General features: G+C 34.5%; 1 protein-coding gene across 2 annotated transcripts in view; it reads right to left on the bottom strand.

Moving 5' to 3' along the window:
- Nucleotides 1-13,243, bottom strand: part of LOC137396449 (sodium/calcium exchanger 1-like) — a 58,535-nt gene that overhangs the window by 30,571 nt on the left and 14,721 nt on the right. For both annotated transcript variants that reach the window (XM_068082733.1, XM_068082734.1), the window contains exon 2: nt 133-656. In XM_068082733.1, coding sequence (XP_067938834.1) covers nt 133-565 — 433 coding nt within the window. In that variant the 5' untranslated portion in view covers nt 566-656. The remainder of the gene's footprint in view (nt 1-132; nt 657-13,243) is intronic.

Here is a 13,243-nt window from a genome sequence, read left to right as displayed (position 1 = left end):
TCTACGACCTACTCGAACTGCTAATCTAAAGGTATTTTTTCATATTACCATACTATATACAATTATCAATTATATATTATTATTCAATTTCTCAATAAAAGAGTATCCAGTACTTTCTGGTGAAAGGCTTACCAGCTACTTCAATAATGGAGAGCATAATTTCTGGAGCTGACGATCCCAAGGCCATCAAGGTAAGGTTTGATACGGTTTCGTTCCAGACTTTTACAGAAACCTTCATCAGCTCGCCATTTGGCCTCTTTACAATAATTTCTTTTTCTTTTGAGGTGATGACCTCTATGCTTGCCATAAATCTGTCAGCTATTATTGATACACCTAGAAATAGATATCCGAGACACAGGAAGTAAACTGAAGCTCTTGCCACTTTGTCGCCTATCGATATGTTTTCTTGCGGCATCCACATTGGAATTAGGACACCATCTTTGCATTTCGTTGTAGTGTCTGTTGTGTCATTATTTGAGGCAGCAGTTGTCTGAGAGCTTGCCAACGCTGACTGAGTTAGGGTCAAGGCTGCCACTGCAACCAGTTTTATGGCGAATGTTCCCATACCGATGGGTGTTTGGTGAGCCTGAGATCTTTAGGCTTCCCTCAAAAGGGATGACCAGCACCTCCTTCTTTTCTTCTTCTTAGTCAGGAATCTGCAAATAAAGATGTCATGCTCTATACATCAAAAACATCATACACATTGATGTACAGAAAATAAGATCAAGGTGTGAGCGCTAATACACCGCATTGACTAGGAATTGCTCCGTGCTTTAAAGATGCCCAATATATCTATTATAAATAAGCTAAATGTTTGACACCAAATTTCAAAGCTGAAAAATTCATCCTCGACCTATATGGTCATCACCTTTTTTTATCACACGAATTCTAATAAAATTTGACTTCAAAAAACATCGTCAATCAAAATTACATAATATGATATAGGCTACAGGTACTTATTTATAAAATAGCAAAATACCAGTAATCCTACTCAACATGAGATGGATCAAACACAAAGTCCCATTCTTTACTATTCAAATTTCAATCACTAGAATTCTTTTTTAGAATAATCTGCTTTTTTATTTAATGTTTTTTTTCGTAGTAGCTGTCTATAAGTTCACACTTTGGTAATGCATTTGACACATCCTCTATCATCCATTCAATTTTTTTGTATATGGATCACGATTTCTGACAGTAATCTGTTTCGCGGTATGGCTTTTCTGTTAAAAACGTACATATTATCAAAGGTAGCATTTTTGTTCTATTGGTAATTAGTCAAATACAGTGGTGAAGTATTGTTTTTCACGCTTTGTGGTTTTCACTGGAACTGCCGTCTCTTGTTCTTTTGTTGTACGTATTGCAGACGGCACAAAATATATCGACATTTTTGCTAATGGCGTTTTTGAATGTCGTTTCCTCATCCAGACATCGTCCGCCTCAGATGCCGACTGAACTATTAGCGATCAAACGAATTGAAGCAGAGAAGATGGTAAACTTATACAGCAGGTACATGACAAAACCAGAGTTTTTAAACTAAACTTTAGACCTCGACTTATACGCCGGGTCGACTTATACGCCGGGTCGACTTATACACCGGGTTGACTTATACACCGGGTCGACTTATTCGCCGGGTCGACTTATACGCCAGGTCAACTTATACAACGGGTCAACTTATATGCCGGGTCGACTTATACCCGGGTCGACTTATACGCCGGGCCGACTTATACGACGAGTTGACTAATACACCGGGTTGACTTGTATGCCAGAGTTTATGGTAGTTGGCAGCTTCTTTCTATTCTGTTTGCCAAGTAAATATTTGTTCAGGAACTATTACATTTGCATTAGCTTAACAAATAAATGATTGCGTATGAAATGTTAAAGGTTGAAGGTTGAAGGTTAAAGGTTAAAAATCAAATTCCAAACTAGATTATTTTTAAACTTTGATAGAAAAAATAAAACTTCTAAGTTTTATATTTCTCACAAATGAGACTAGAATTTTTTTAAAGCTAGTTTCAATAATGCTACTTAGTAGATTGAGCATCGTGTCTGGCCTTGACACAATAGCCTTGAATTTATTAGAAGAACAACGGAGCTCCAATTGAGGTTATAGGTAGTTTGGTTTTACCAAATTAGAACTACTTAACCTGTGTAGCGGTTAATTAGCTAAAGGTTGTAAACAACCTTTTACATGTACTCACATGATAAAAAAGCTAATCACCAAACATTTGAGCTAACTTCAAACTTCATTCTTTTAAGATCTTCATAATATATTAATAAATCATTTTATCATTGTCTGTGGGTGTCTGTCTGTGAGTCTGCGTGACTCTATACATTTTCACATCTGAGGCCAATGTTATCCAAATGTCATCGTAACTTCCGAAAGGTCACTAAAATATTTGTTTTCAAAACTCATCTGACTTTTGGAAGCCAGATGAAGTTTTGAAAGTTGATGAAGTTTCCATATCTATATTAATGTTATATTATATTACACTTATATTATACTTATACTTATTATATTATATTAATAAACTTTAGCCTGTGCTAAAACAAACTCAACTATCTTTATACTTATCCTGATTTATCAGGAAGCTTATCTGAGGTCAGTTCATGTACCAATCTTGGTACACAGGCTATATCTATGTACCCGTATTAGATAGTATGAGCCTGTGATTATATTATTAATCATAATGTGTTGTCTCCTCCGGTTCCAGAGTTGATTTTATAAATATTTTGCAATAAGTATTATAAGTTGTTAAGCTTTGGAAGAATCTGAGCTAACAGCATTACTTTAAAAATGTTGTGTAACATTTTAATAATACGAGTCATAGAGTAATACATAGTTTCACTTTGATGATTCTACTATTTTATTAATATGAGTCATACAATAACACACAGTTTCACATTGATGATGGACCATTTTATTAATGTGAGTCATACAGTAACACATAGTTTCACATTCATGATGGACCATTTTATCAATATGAGTCATACATTAACACATAGTTTCACTGTGATGATTCTACTATTTTATTAATATGAGTCATACAATAACACACAGTTTCACATTGATGATGGACCATTTTATTAATGTGAGTCATACAGTAACACATAGTTTCACATTCATGATGGACCATTTTATCAATATGAGTCATACATTAACACTTAGTTTCACTGTGATGATTCTACTATTTTTTTAATACAAGTCATACAGTAACACATAGTTTCACTTTCATCATGGACTATTTTATTAATACGAGTCATACATTAACACTTAGTTTCACTTTGATGGTAGTCCCATTGTATTAATGAGTCTTACAATAACCATTAGTTTCACTTTGATGATTCTACTATTTTATTAATATGAGTCATACAATAACACACAGTTTCGCTTTTATGATCTATGTACATAATATGTAAATTTTACAAATGTACATCTAAGCTTGGACATATTCTTGTAACATGCTACTAGTTAATAAGAGTAAAAGATTTTCATTTGCCGAGTAGATTGGTCAAAGTGTTTGCAACACAGAGTAATTGTCACAAACCTTGGAGAAAAGTTAGGAGAACGCCAGCTAGTATAGACAGAACTACGCGCAACCTAAAAGAGACATATCTCCATTCTCTTGTATATAAGTTTAATGAAAATGAGTCCTAGTATGTATTTATAACTTTTTATTTAAGGTAGAGTTACAAATTTGAGTTTTTATAAGCAATTTAGCTTAGCTTTTTAGACCAGATAACTATAATTATACTACTGCAAGACTGCATCCTAAAATTTAGCCATTTGTCAAACTGCAAGTTATTGCTAGAAGACCAATATTGCTCTGGAATAATTCGTAAGGTTTTTTTGTGGAAAAATGTCTTAAAATTTTAATATAAAATGTCAAAACTTCACCTTCATTCAAATACCAATCTTCTGGTCAATATACTTGCAGAAATTAGAAAAGTTGACCAATCCTGTTTGTCCTGATTCTTCACTGACTACAAATCCATTACCTATGCCGTGATCATTGCCAAACATAAAACTGTAAAGGACATTAAACCCTACGCATCATCGCTCTATCAGCTCAAAACCTTGCCAACAATTCCAGCAGTAGCATTTCTCATACCTATCTTCACCCGCCCACACATCATCGTTTATCCATTAAACCTCTGACCTTTGCACAGGGACTTAGCAAGTCAAGGACTTGCCAAATCTCGAGTCTAGTTTATCCTATTACAGTTCTTGTAGTTCTACCGCAGGGTCTGTAGCTGCTTCAACAGGCATCTAACACAAAACCAACTAGCCTGGTGAGATATAAACTACAAGGCAGCAAAACGTTTCATGAATAAACATAATGTACTAGCGGTATTGGTGAATGCTTTATGACCTTTTCTTTAACCTTTGAGTTAGCTATAACATATGACTTTTATAGTATAAATAATAAATCGCTCATATGAAGCTGAAGTTCTTATGTTGGTTTAATAAGTAAGTCTGGTTTCATAACTGACTTGCTTACTTTGGAGGCAACGGAGCTGATAAAAGAATTGACAATATTTACTTTAGAAGTTACTGTACTGCAGCTTTTTAAAACAATATTTAAGCAATTTCGGTTTAATCTGAGATCCAATCAGTAGAGTTCATTTCAGTATTGTAGCTTCAATAAAGTTTTTTAGTCAATTTCATGCTGCTTATTGCCATATGTACCCACAAAAAAAATTTTTAATTTTCATAAAAATTTAAATTAAACTTTTTAATTTTTTATTTAACTAAAGTATTGAATTTATGCATTTTAGATTATTGAAAGCCGTATTGTAAAGGTCAACATTCTGAACTGACTAGAGGTAAGTCGTTGGTTCGAATGACGACATTTTGTCAAGGGTGTCGGATTTTATATTGCTTTTGTGCCTCGATGTGGTGCGAAAACAAAGCTGCCACATTGTAACAGCTGCTCTATCCCAGAGTAATAACAACGTGTCATCAGTAACAATACTATGTATACAAAAAGATGTGGTACAATTACACTATGACCATGAGAGTAGAACCCTAAAATGACATAATTTACAATTTACAATTGAAATAACATGAGATTATTTTAAACAGTTAATTTAGTTAAAGGTGAACTTATTTAAAGTTTCAGTAGATTTTATTAGAAAGTATCGGTATTTTTTATCATTTTCGATTATTTTTTATGTTTCAAGCGATCTGACTGCCATCATGTTTTAAGATTAAAATTGACAAAACCTGATCGCTGTTAAAACGTTTAGATCACGCATTTGCAAAGAAACCGACAGAATAACAACACATTATCCTGCAATTTGAATGCAGCAGACGATATCAACTATCGCAGCGATAACAACGAGTGACTTCATTTTGCACATACTTTCTTTCTGAGAGTTTTAACAGCAACTAAGTTTGTCGATTTTAATCTAGAAACATCCTTGCATTTAGATCACCTCTAACATAAACCTCAATTGCAGATGATAAAAAAATGCCGACACTTTCTGATGAAATCTACTAAAATTTTGTCCAAGTCCAACTTTAACCATGGATATCATGCTCGCAGCTCTTGTGCAAGTGAGACTATCTAGTACCAACACTACCTAGGTGCAAACAACAAATCACTTCTCCGTCTATTCACCTATTACGGCCTGCAATATTGAGTCCAGTGTATCGCACCTAACTACCTAGAGAAGGCCAACAACTGCACTAACCATGAGCTAATGAATACGTTACATGCCTCCAGATGAGCAGTGAAGACACCTTTCTGCATAGCAGAGTGTCCCTCCAAGTACTGACCCCTCACGCAGATGTGAATACAATAGGCTACGCTATCTCTATCTTTGCCTATGGATAGACTTCATTCATGTGAATACAAAATGTTTGAATTTTATGCAAACTTGAAATCTTGTCAAAATACTATCATCTTTATCAATAGCCTTAGGTTCAAAAGTGACTAGAAAATCATGAGAGCTAAAGCATTGTTATTTGTGTATTTGTGTATTTGCCGCAGTGTATTTGTTCAAGACAATTTTAATTTGTTTCATTATTTTTTACTTATTTGACTAAACATATTGCAAAAGTAAGACTTTGATACAAAATTTTAAAAAAACTATAAAGCCAAAAACTATAATCCTATAATCTGTCAGAGGCTATAAATTTTGAATCGCAAACCGACGCAAAACCCTTCAAGGGTGATTGGCTGCACTTTTTGCTTTTTTAAAATGAAGTGGGAAAATTTTCACAGCTCAGAGTTTTTTGGTCAATCACAAGTGTGAATGATTCTGTCATCTTTCAAAACTTAACTGACACAACATTTTAGTAGGTTTTATCAGAAAGTATCGGTAATTTTTTATCATTTGCGATTGTTTTTGCTGTTTGATCTGATCTGTTTGCCATAATGTTTTAAGATTAAAATCGATACAACTTGATTGCAGTTAAACACTCAAAAAATATTAGTGCTAAATGACGTCTCTTGTTATTATCGTTGCAATAGTTGATATTGGCAATTACATTCAAGTTGGAGCACACCTTTATTCTGTTGGTTACTTTGCCATTATACACATCATAATCACATTTTCGCTTGATTTGATCGTTTTAACCGCAATCAAGTTTTATCGATTTTAATCTTGAAACATTCTGGCAGTCAGATCACCTCAAACATCAAAAACAATCGCAAATGGGAGGAAAATACTACTACTTTGTAATAAAACTCACTAAAATGTTGCACGAGTTCAACTTTAAAACTAAAGCAGCAACGGATAAGTTAGGTTGAAAGTTTACTAAAAAAACATAACATAATATTTGTTGGCCGTTAATAATTTACATTTACAAAAACTTTAAATAATAAAAACAATTTAGATAATTTAAATAATAATTTAATTAATTTAATAATAAAAATTTAAATCATAATTTAAATAAGCCAAAATTTTTGCTTATGTTTACAAACCACGAGTGTTATATCGACAACCAATTTTTACCAACTAACATGCAGGCTGATACTGATACAATACTAACGCGAACAGTAAAACAAAATTAGATAGATATAGATTGGCACAACCTGTATGTAAGTATTAATAGTAAGGAGAGAGGCTATGGTATGTGGATAGCTAACATTAAGCTTATTGGGGCATTTATTGCTTAGAAGAATTCAAGCTGTCTAGCTGCCTGCTTTGAAGCTATATTTGTGTTAATGGTGGAAGCTGAACTACAAAGCAGCAAGGAGTTACCGGATTATTGAAACTAGAATTTGCTGACTCTATATGAGTGATTGCCAGCAAGTATTACAAAACCCTTTAGAAACAATTGAAGAATTGTAATGGGTTGGATTGTATACAAATATAATTATTGATTTGCGCAGTTTATTATATGATTACTTAAAAGCAATCATTTAATATATTTTTCATAAAATGTCCAATAAAGAGGAAGCTAATCTACATTAGTGAGCTGAAATATCAATATTAATTTAGGCTTTGAGTTTTGAGAATTGTTTTTAGTTTTTAAACTAGTTCAAATATGCTTGGTATAAATGTAGAAATAGAAATAGCTCCAACCAGCTAGTAGACTTGTAACCCCATTCTGCAAACCTACCACAATCCTCAGAACATTGGTAATTGTCAAAGAAATGACTTTTGTTATGACATGCGTCAAAAATAAAAAGACTCGTATCTAGAATTAGTTGCTGAGTTGACAAACGTGTTCTAAAAGTTGGTAATCTAATAGTACTGCGGAGGAGTTGGGATTGTGAATTGAAGATTGTAGTTTATTAATTGTCTATGTTTTTTTAATAAGAATAAACAAAAGAAGAAAGGCAGGTATATAGCTCTCAAATAAACAAACTCCACATCCTTGAGAGATAGGCTACTCCACGCAGTAAGTATAAATTGTAAGTTTAGCTGTGTCTATTTTTGAATTTTTCCTTTTACTAAATAAATCTCATGATATTTTGTTAACTTACATATAATGTACATACTAAAATACTAATAATAACAAGAAACTTAGTGATAAAAGGTGAATTCATAATCATGAATGTTACTAGCATATGGAAGTCTGGTCCTCACGGATGCCAGAGGTGATTGACGCAGGCAGATGATGACAAGTACAAAAACTGTTGAAAGAATAACTTTTATTTAAAACAGGATGAGACAGGAGGTCAAGGAGGGTCAGCACTAACTCCTACGCACAAACAAATATAATTACTAGCATACAGCTTCTTTAACAGCTTCTCCATTCAGTTGATAAATTAGTACAAACAGTTGCTGACAAAATTTCTGCCATACCCAATAAGCTTATTGGTGCCTTCTTACAAGGCCAAATGAAAACAATTTTTCCTAGTCTTTAATGAAAATGGTATTTAATTACTATTAGTATGTTCTGACCTTATTATACTGAGCTATGTACTAAAACTTGTAATAGTGCTAGGTTCATATTAGTATTGCTACATATGCCTATCTGCCTACATCAACGTTTGTACTTTATTATAAAGTCTATTGCTATATTTTTAAAGTTATAAACAGTTTAAGATTGGACAGCTGGTCAAGTTCGATACCTTCAGGATGAATACATGTTGACTACAGGTTGAATCCATGTTGACTACAGGATGAGTACATGTTGACTACAGGATGAGTACATGTTGACTACAGGATGAGTACATGTTGACTACAGGATGAGTACATGTTGACTACAGGATGAGTACATGTTGACTACAGGATGAGTACATGTTGACTACAAGATGAATACATGTCATACGCAGATCAGATGCATGACAAATAGTGTTTATGTGAGTGTTCAAGAAAAACAAGAGAGGAGAGAAAGTGATAAAGATAGGAGAAAGAGAAGAAATATTGTAGCAGAGAGGAGAGAAAGAAGAGGTAGCAGAGAGAGAAGAGAGAAGAGAGAGAAAGAAGAGAGATAAGAGAGGAAGAAAGAGGGAGAGAGAGAGAGGAATAAGCAGAGAAAGAGAGAGGGAAGAAGGGGGGTAAGGAGAAGAGAGCGAAGTAGAGAAAAGAGGGAATAGAGAAGAGAGGAGAAAGAGAAAGTGTGAGAGAGGTGAAAGTGAGAGAGAAGAGAAAATGTGAGAGAGGAAAATGTGAGAGAGGAGAAAGTGTGAGAGAGGAGAAAGTGTGAGAGAGGAGAGAGAGGGTGAGGAGAGAGAGGAGAGAGGAGAGAGAGGAGAAAGAGGAGAAAGAGAGGAGAGAGAGGAGAGAGAGGAGAGAGAGGGAGGTAGGGAGAGAGGGAGAGAGGGAGAGAGGGAGGGAGGTAGGGAGGGAGTGGGGAGGGAGGGAGAAAGGGAAGGAGGGAATGGGAGAAAGTGAGTGAGTGAGAGAGAGGGGAAAAAAGAAGAGGGAAGAGAGAAAAATAGAAACAGAGACACAGAAATTGATAGGGAGTAAGAACGAGTAAGAGAAATAAACATATAGAGAGAAAAAGATAGAAAAAGGGAGTAAAACCAAAAGAGAGAAAAAAAATAAAAAATTTCGTCTAGTTGTTAATCGAGCCGTGTCATTGAGTTTTTCAAACTTATCTGAAAATTTTTCAAGTTCTAAATTTGTGTGGTATTTTAAGCACAACGTCAAACTCCGAACTTTTAAGAACAGAGATATTTATGTACCTAGTTTGAGCTGCGCTTGATGCAGTGTAAAATGCATTTATGCCTTTTACTCTGCTGTCACTAAGCAGAAGTTTATAACTCTATGTTGGCGAGCGAACGATATGATCATTACTTTTTACTGTACTTAATTGTTTAATAATAAAATATATAACTAGGAAGTGTAAAAACCAGATCATAGTATGTTGGCTCGTAAAAAGACTGTTGAGATGCTGTCGGTCAGGGTGCTGCTGTATAAATTATAAAAAACTACTTTTTATGCAAGAATGAGCAAATGACCTGTTGCACAAATTTATATGATTTGGTCTCAAGTTGAGGGTCAGTCTAGATCATGCCCTACCGCATTGCTGTGCAGGTCAGTGCTTCTCTATACTTATGCTATATTAGCTCATTTATATGGTATATAATTTTTATTCATTTCCAGAGATACGTTTATTTATAAGTCAAGATCAAACCAACTAAACTGCCGGTTTCAGACGAAACTTCAGGTTCTACACTATTGACTTAAGCAAAACAATGTCCCGCCGAAGAGTGCAAATTGAGTCATCGAGTCATAGATTTACTCATGGAGGAAATTTACTCATATAGTAAATCATGTGGTATGGCTAATAATCAAACTTGCTTTTTTGACTATGTCAGCTTTTTAACTGAGTTAACTTCTTTTTTGGCAGCATAATTTAGGGTGCTTATGACTTTCCTAAAGGTGTACATGGTACACAATATAAAAAAAATCTATCAAGGAATAGCTTACGCGATTAGCATTTTTTTAGTTCTACGCATATCCTATAGTGGGAGTAATCTTTTCTATTTTTCATTACCGCTGTACGGTCAACATCGTATTTGGTCTATCTGTGAGCCATGAATAAATCCAATGAACCATGTATAGCGTACTCCAAGTGCATTTGTTGTAAGTCAAGATTTGCCATTCATTATTTTTAAATGTTCAAATACTTATACAGATCTTAAAACACAAGTTTGAAGGATGCACTGCCATGCCTGTCAATAGGCTCTACCCGACTCAATTACGGCCTACTCTTGCATGCTATAATCAAAAGAAAAACTAACACAGTTCTTTAAAGAGAGTAAAAGGCATGCGATTCAAATCTGAACTCCTCAAGAGTGCCCAAATCGCGTACCTTCTTACAAATTGGGACACCGAAAGCATTCCATACATACATGAAAAGCCGGGTTGATACACTTAAAGAAAATGATTGGTTGTTTATGGGTGCCGAAAACATAGCCTGAGGATTGTAACAAAAAATCATGACCTTTATTACCTGTATACTTCAAATGAGTTATTAAAAGGAGCACATGAGGTCTTAAAAAGTTCCTAGAGACCATTTTACAATGTATTTATGCTCATAGATGGGTACATATCCACTTTAAAATATTTGAAAATGAAAAAATATTTTACCTAAAAATAGAAAAGGTGAAATTCTGAACAATGAATGAACGGAGTATTAAGTTAATCATTCAAAATGACAGCTAGTACAATTGATTACTAACTACTAGTTGCTAGTCATCATGACTATCTGAATAACTCGATTAGTAGAACCTACTAAAACACATGAGTCTATGAAGTATTCCCTAGAAAGATCGTTCAGCCTCTCATAATCTTATGCTGAGTTACAATAGAAGAAACTCTGTAAAGCTTATTCTACTAAAGTTCCCTTTTTATCATATTTTACCTAAACACTCTGAAAAGCAGCTTCTCAAAAGCACACTCTAAGAAAAATCTGAAGTATACGCTACTAAAATTTGTAAGCAATATTTGCTTTTTTATCATATTCTACCTACACATCTTTGAAAGCAGTTTCTAACAAACGCACTGTAAGTAAAATCTACAATGAGAAAGCTAAGCACCAAAGCAGCTGTGTACATAAGCGGCGAACTCACCCTCCAGCAAGCGGCCTACGAGTGTTTATAACACGGATTTATACGCAGCTGAGTACATTCAACACTACACGCATCTCCTTTCTTTTACGCCCAGCAATTCCTGCAATTAATTTATTATGGCAACTATCTGAGGGAATGTTAAGTTACTGATTTATTGGTTCTAAGGCTTAAATCAGATATAAAGGGTGCATCATGTTTAGCCTTAGGCCAGTGCTCGACTTATTGAGCTATTTTAGGAACAAGATATGTCAATTATGGAGGTAGTTAGAATGCGCTGTGCAGTGTCTTGAGCAGAGAATGATGCAAAATTACTAAATAATTGTCAATTTCCTGTTTGCGTTATCCGTCAATCAACAAGTTGTAAGCCTATAGACCTTCCCTTAGTATTTACTTGTTTGAATAATCATAAAATTTACTCAATTTAATGAATACAAATTCTCATGAATTTGATATCGATTTAAGGTCTATAAAAATTGCACCATTCATGAAGTTGGCACAAATATAAAACATTTTATGTTGTTTCGGTAATAAATTTAGCTAAGACTTGACTTAGAATAAGATACATGCAGGTGAATATATGAAAATGTTGCTAATTCTGTTTTGTAACCTGCAGGCCTTTTAATATGACCAACTAAACTTGTATGGACTCTGAGAGAGAAATACAAGGAAATTACCAAAAATTTGTGGGTGTGAGTTGAAAAATTTTTCCTTCAAGGAGTCATATATTAAAAAAAAAAAAACTATGCGCCAACATCATTAAAAAAGAGTCTCAAGGTTTGTAAAGTCCGCAGTAGCGCATCTCCTGAACTTTGCATTTCATTTCCCTCACGATTACTTACGAAAAGTGACAGCCATTGATTTGGTGCTTCATTCTATTGAAATAATTACTTAGCATTTAGGGAATAACAACTCTATGCATGTACATACCAGCTTAGCCTTAGAGATTAGAGCGTGCCAACAGCCTAAAATAATTGTATGGCATTGGGAGCCAAGTTTATCAATGCATGAATGGTTAGACTGATAGCAGCTTGAAGTAAAATGGGCCAACGCCCTTTTATACCTAATCAGCGAGCCATCTGTCACCCGCTTGAAGATGTCTCAGTCAGGCATCACCTGCTTGAAGATGCCTCATTGTACATTCAAGTGTTAGAAATACGTTTTTACAATGCATGAATGTAGGCTAAGCCCAAAATCTAACACTTTCCATGCTATAAATATAATATCATCAATTTAAAAAGCGATTGAAATTTACTGCATTGGAGTATAGCCCTAGTTTTCTCAGCGTGGGACAAAGGTAGCTAAAATGACTCTTTTCGTCTAATAAATGACCTTGATTAAAATACTGCCACCACTTACCCCTACGTGTATGCTAGCTATATCTGTCTGTAAACCTGAAATGACATGCTTGTAGCCTCTACCCAACTACTGCTTGGAGTTGTACTCTCCTTCTCCAAGATCTTTTTAATTTATTCTTATGTATATCTGACCATTGAGGCTACCCTTTGGCGATTGATGACCACACGTCATAACCTGATAACCTTACAAATGATTACGATTATAGCACAAGCTAATTGTAAACCTAACCCTCCCCAACCCTGCTGCAGGATTTCTAAGCTAAGCGAACTGAGCAAATAATTACATAGAGCTGCGCACTGCATATATCTAAAGTCATTCGTCTCTTTACGAACAACAGTTGGTTTTGAACCCATATGACTTGAGTATACAGCTCTATTAAATTATCTCATAGAGCAAGTACGCGC

The sequence above is a fragment of the Watersipora subatra genome, chromosome 5 (genome assembly GCF_963576615.1).
Source record: "Watersipora subatra chromosome 5, tzWatSuba1.1, whole genome shotgun sequence".
Lineage (NCBI taxonomy): Eukaryota > Metazoa > Bryozoa > Gymnolaemata > Cheilostomatida > Watersiporidae > Watersipora > Watersipora subatra.
The sequence above is the reverse complement of the archived record's forward strand: the minus strand, read 5'-3'. Positions and strand labels throughout refer to the sequence as shown.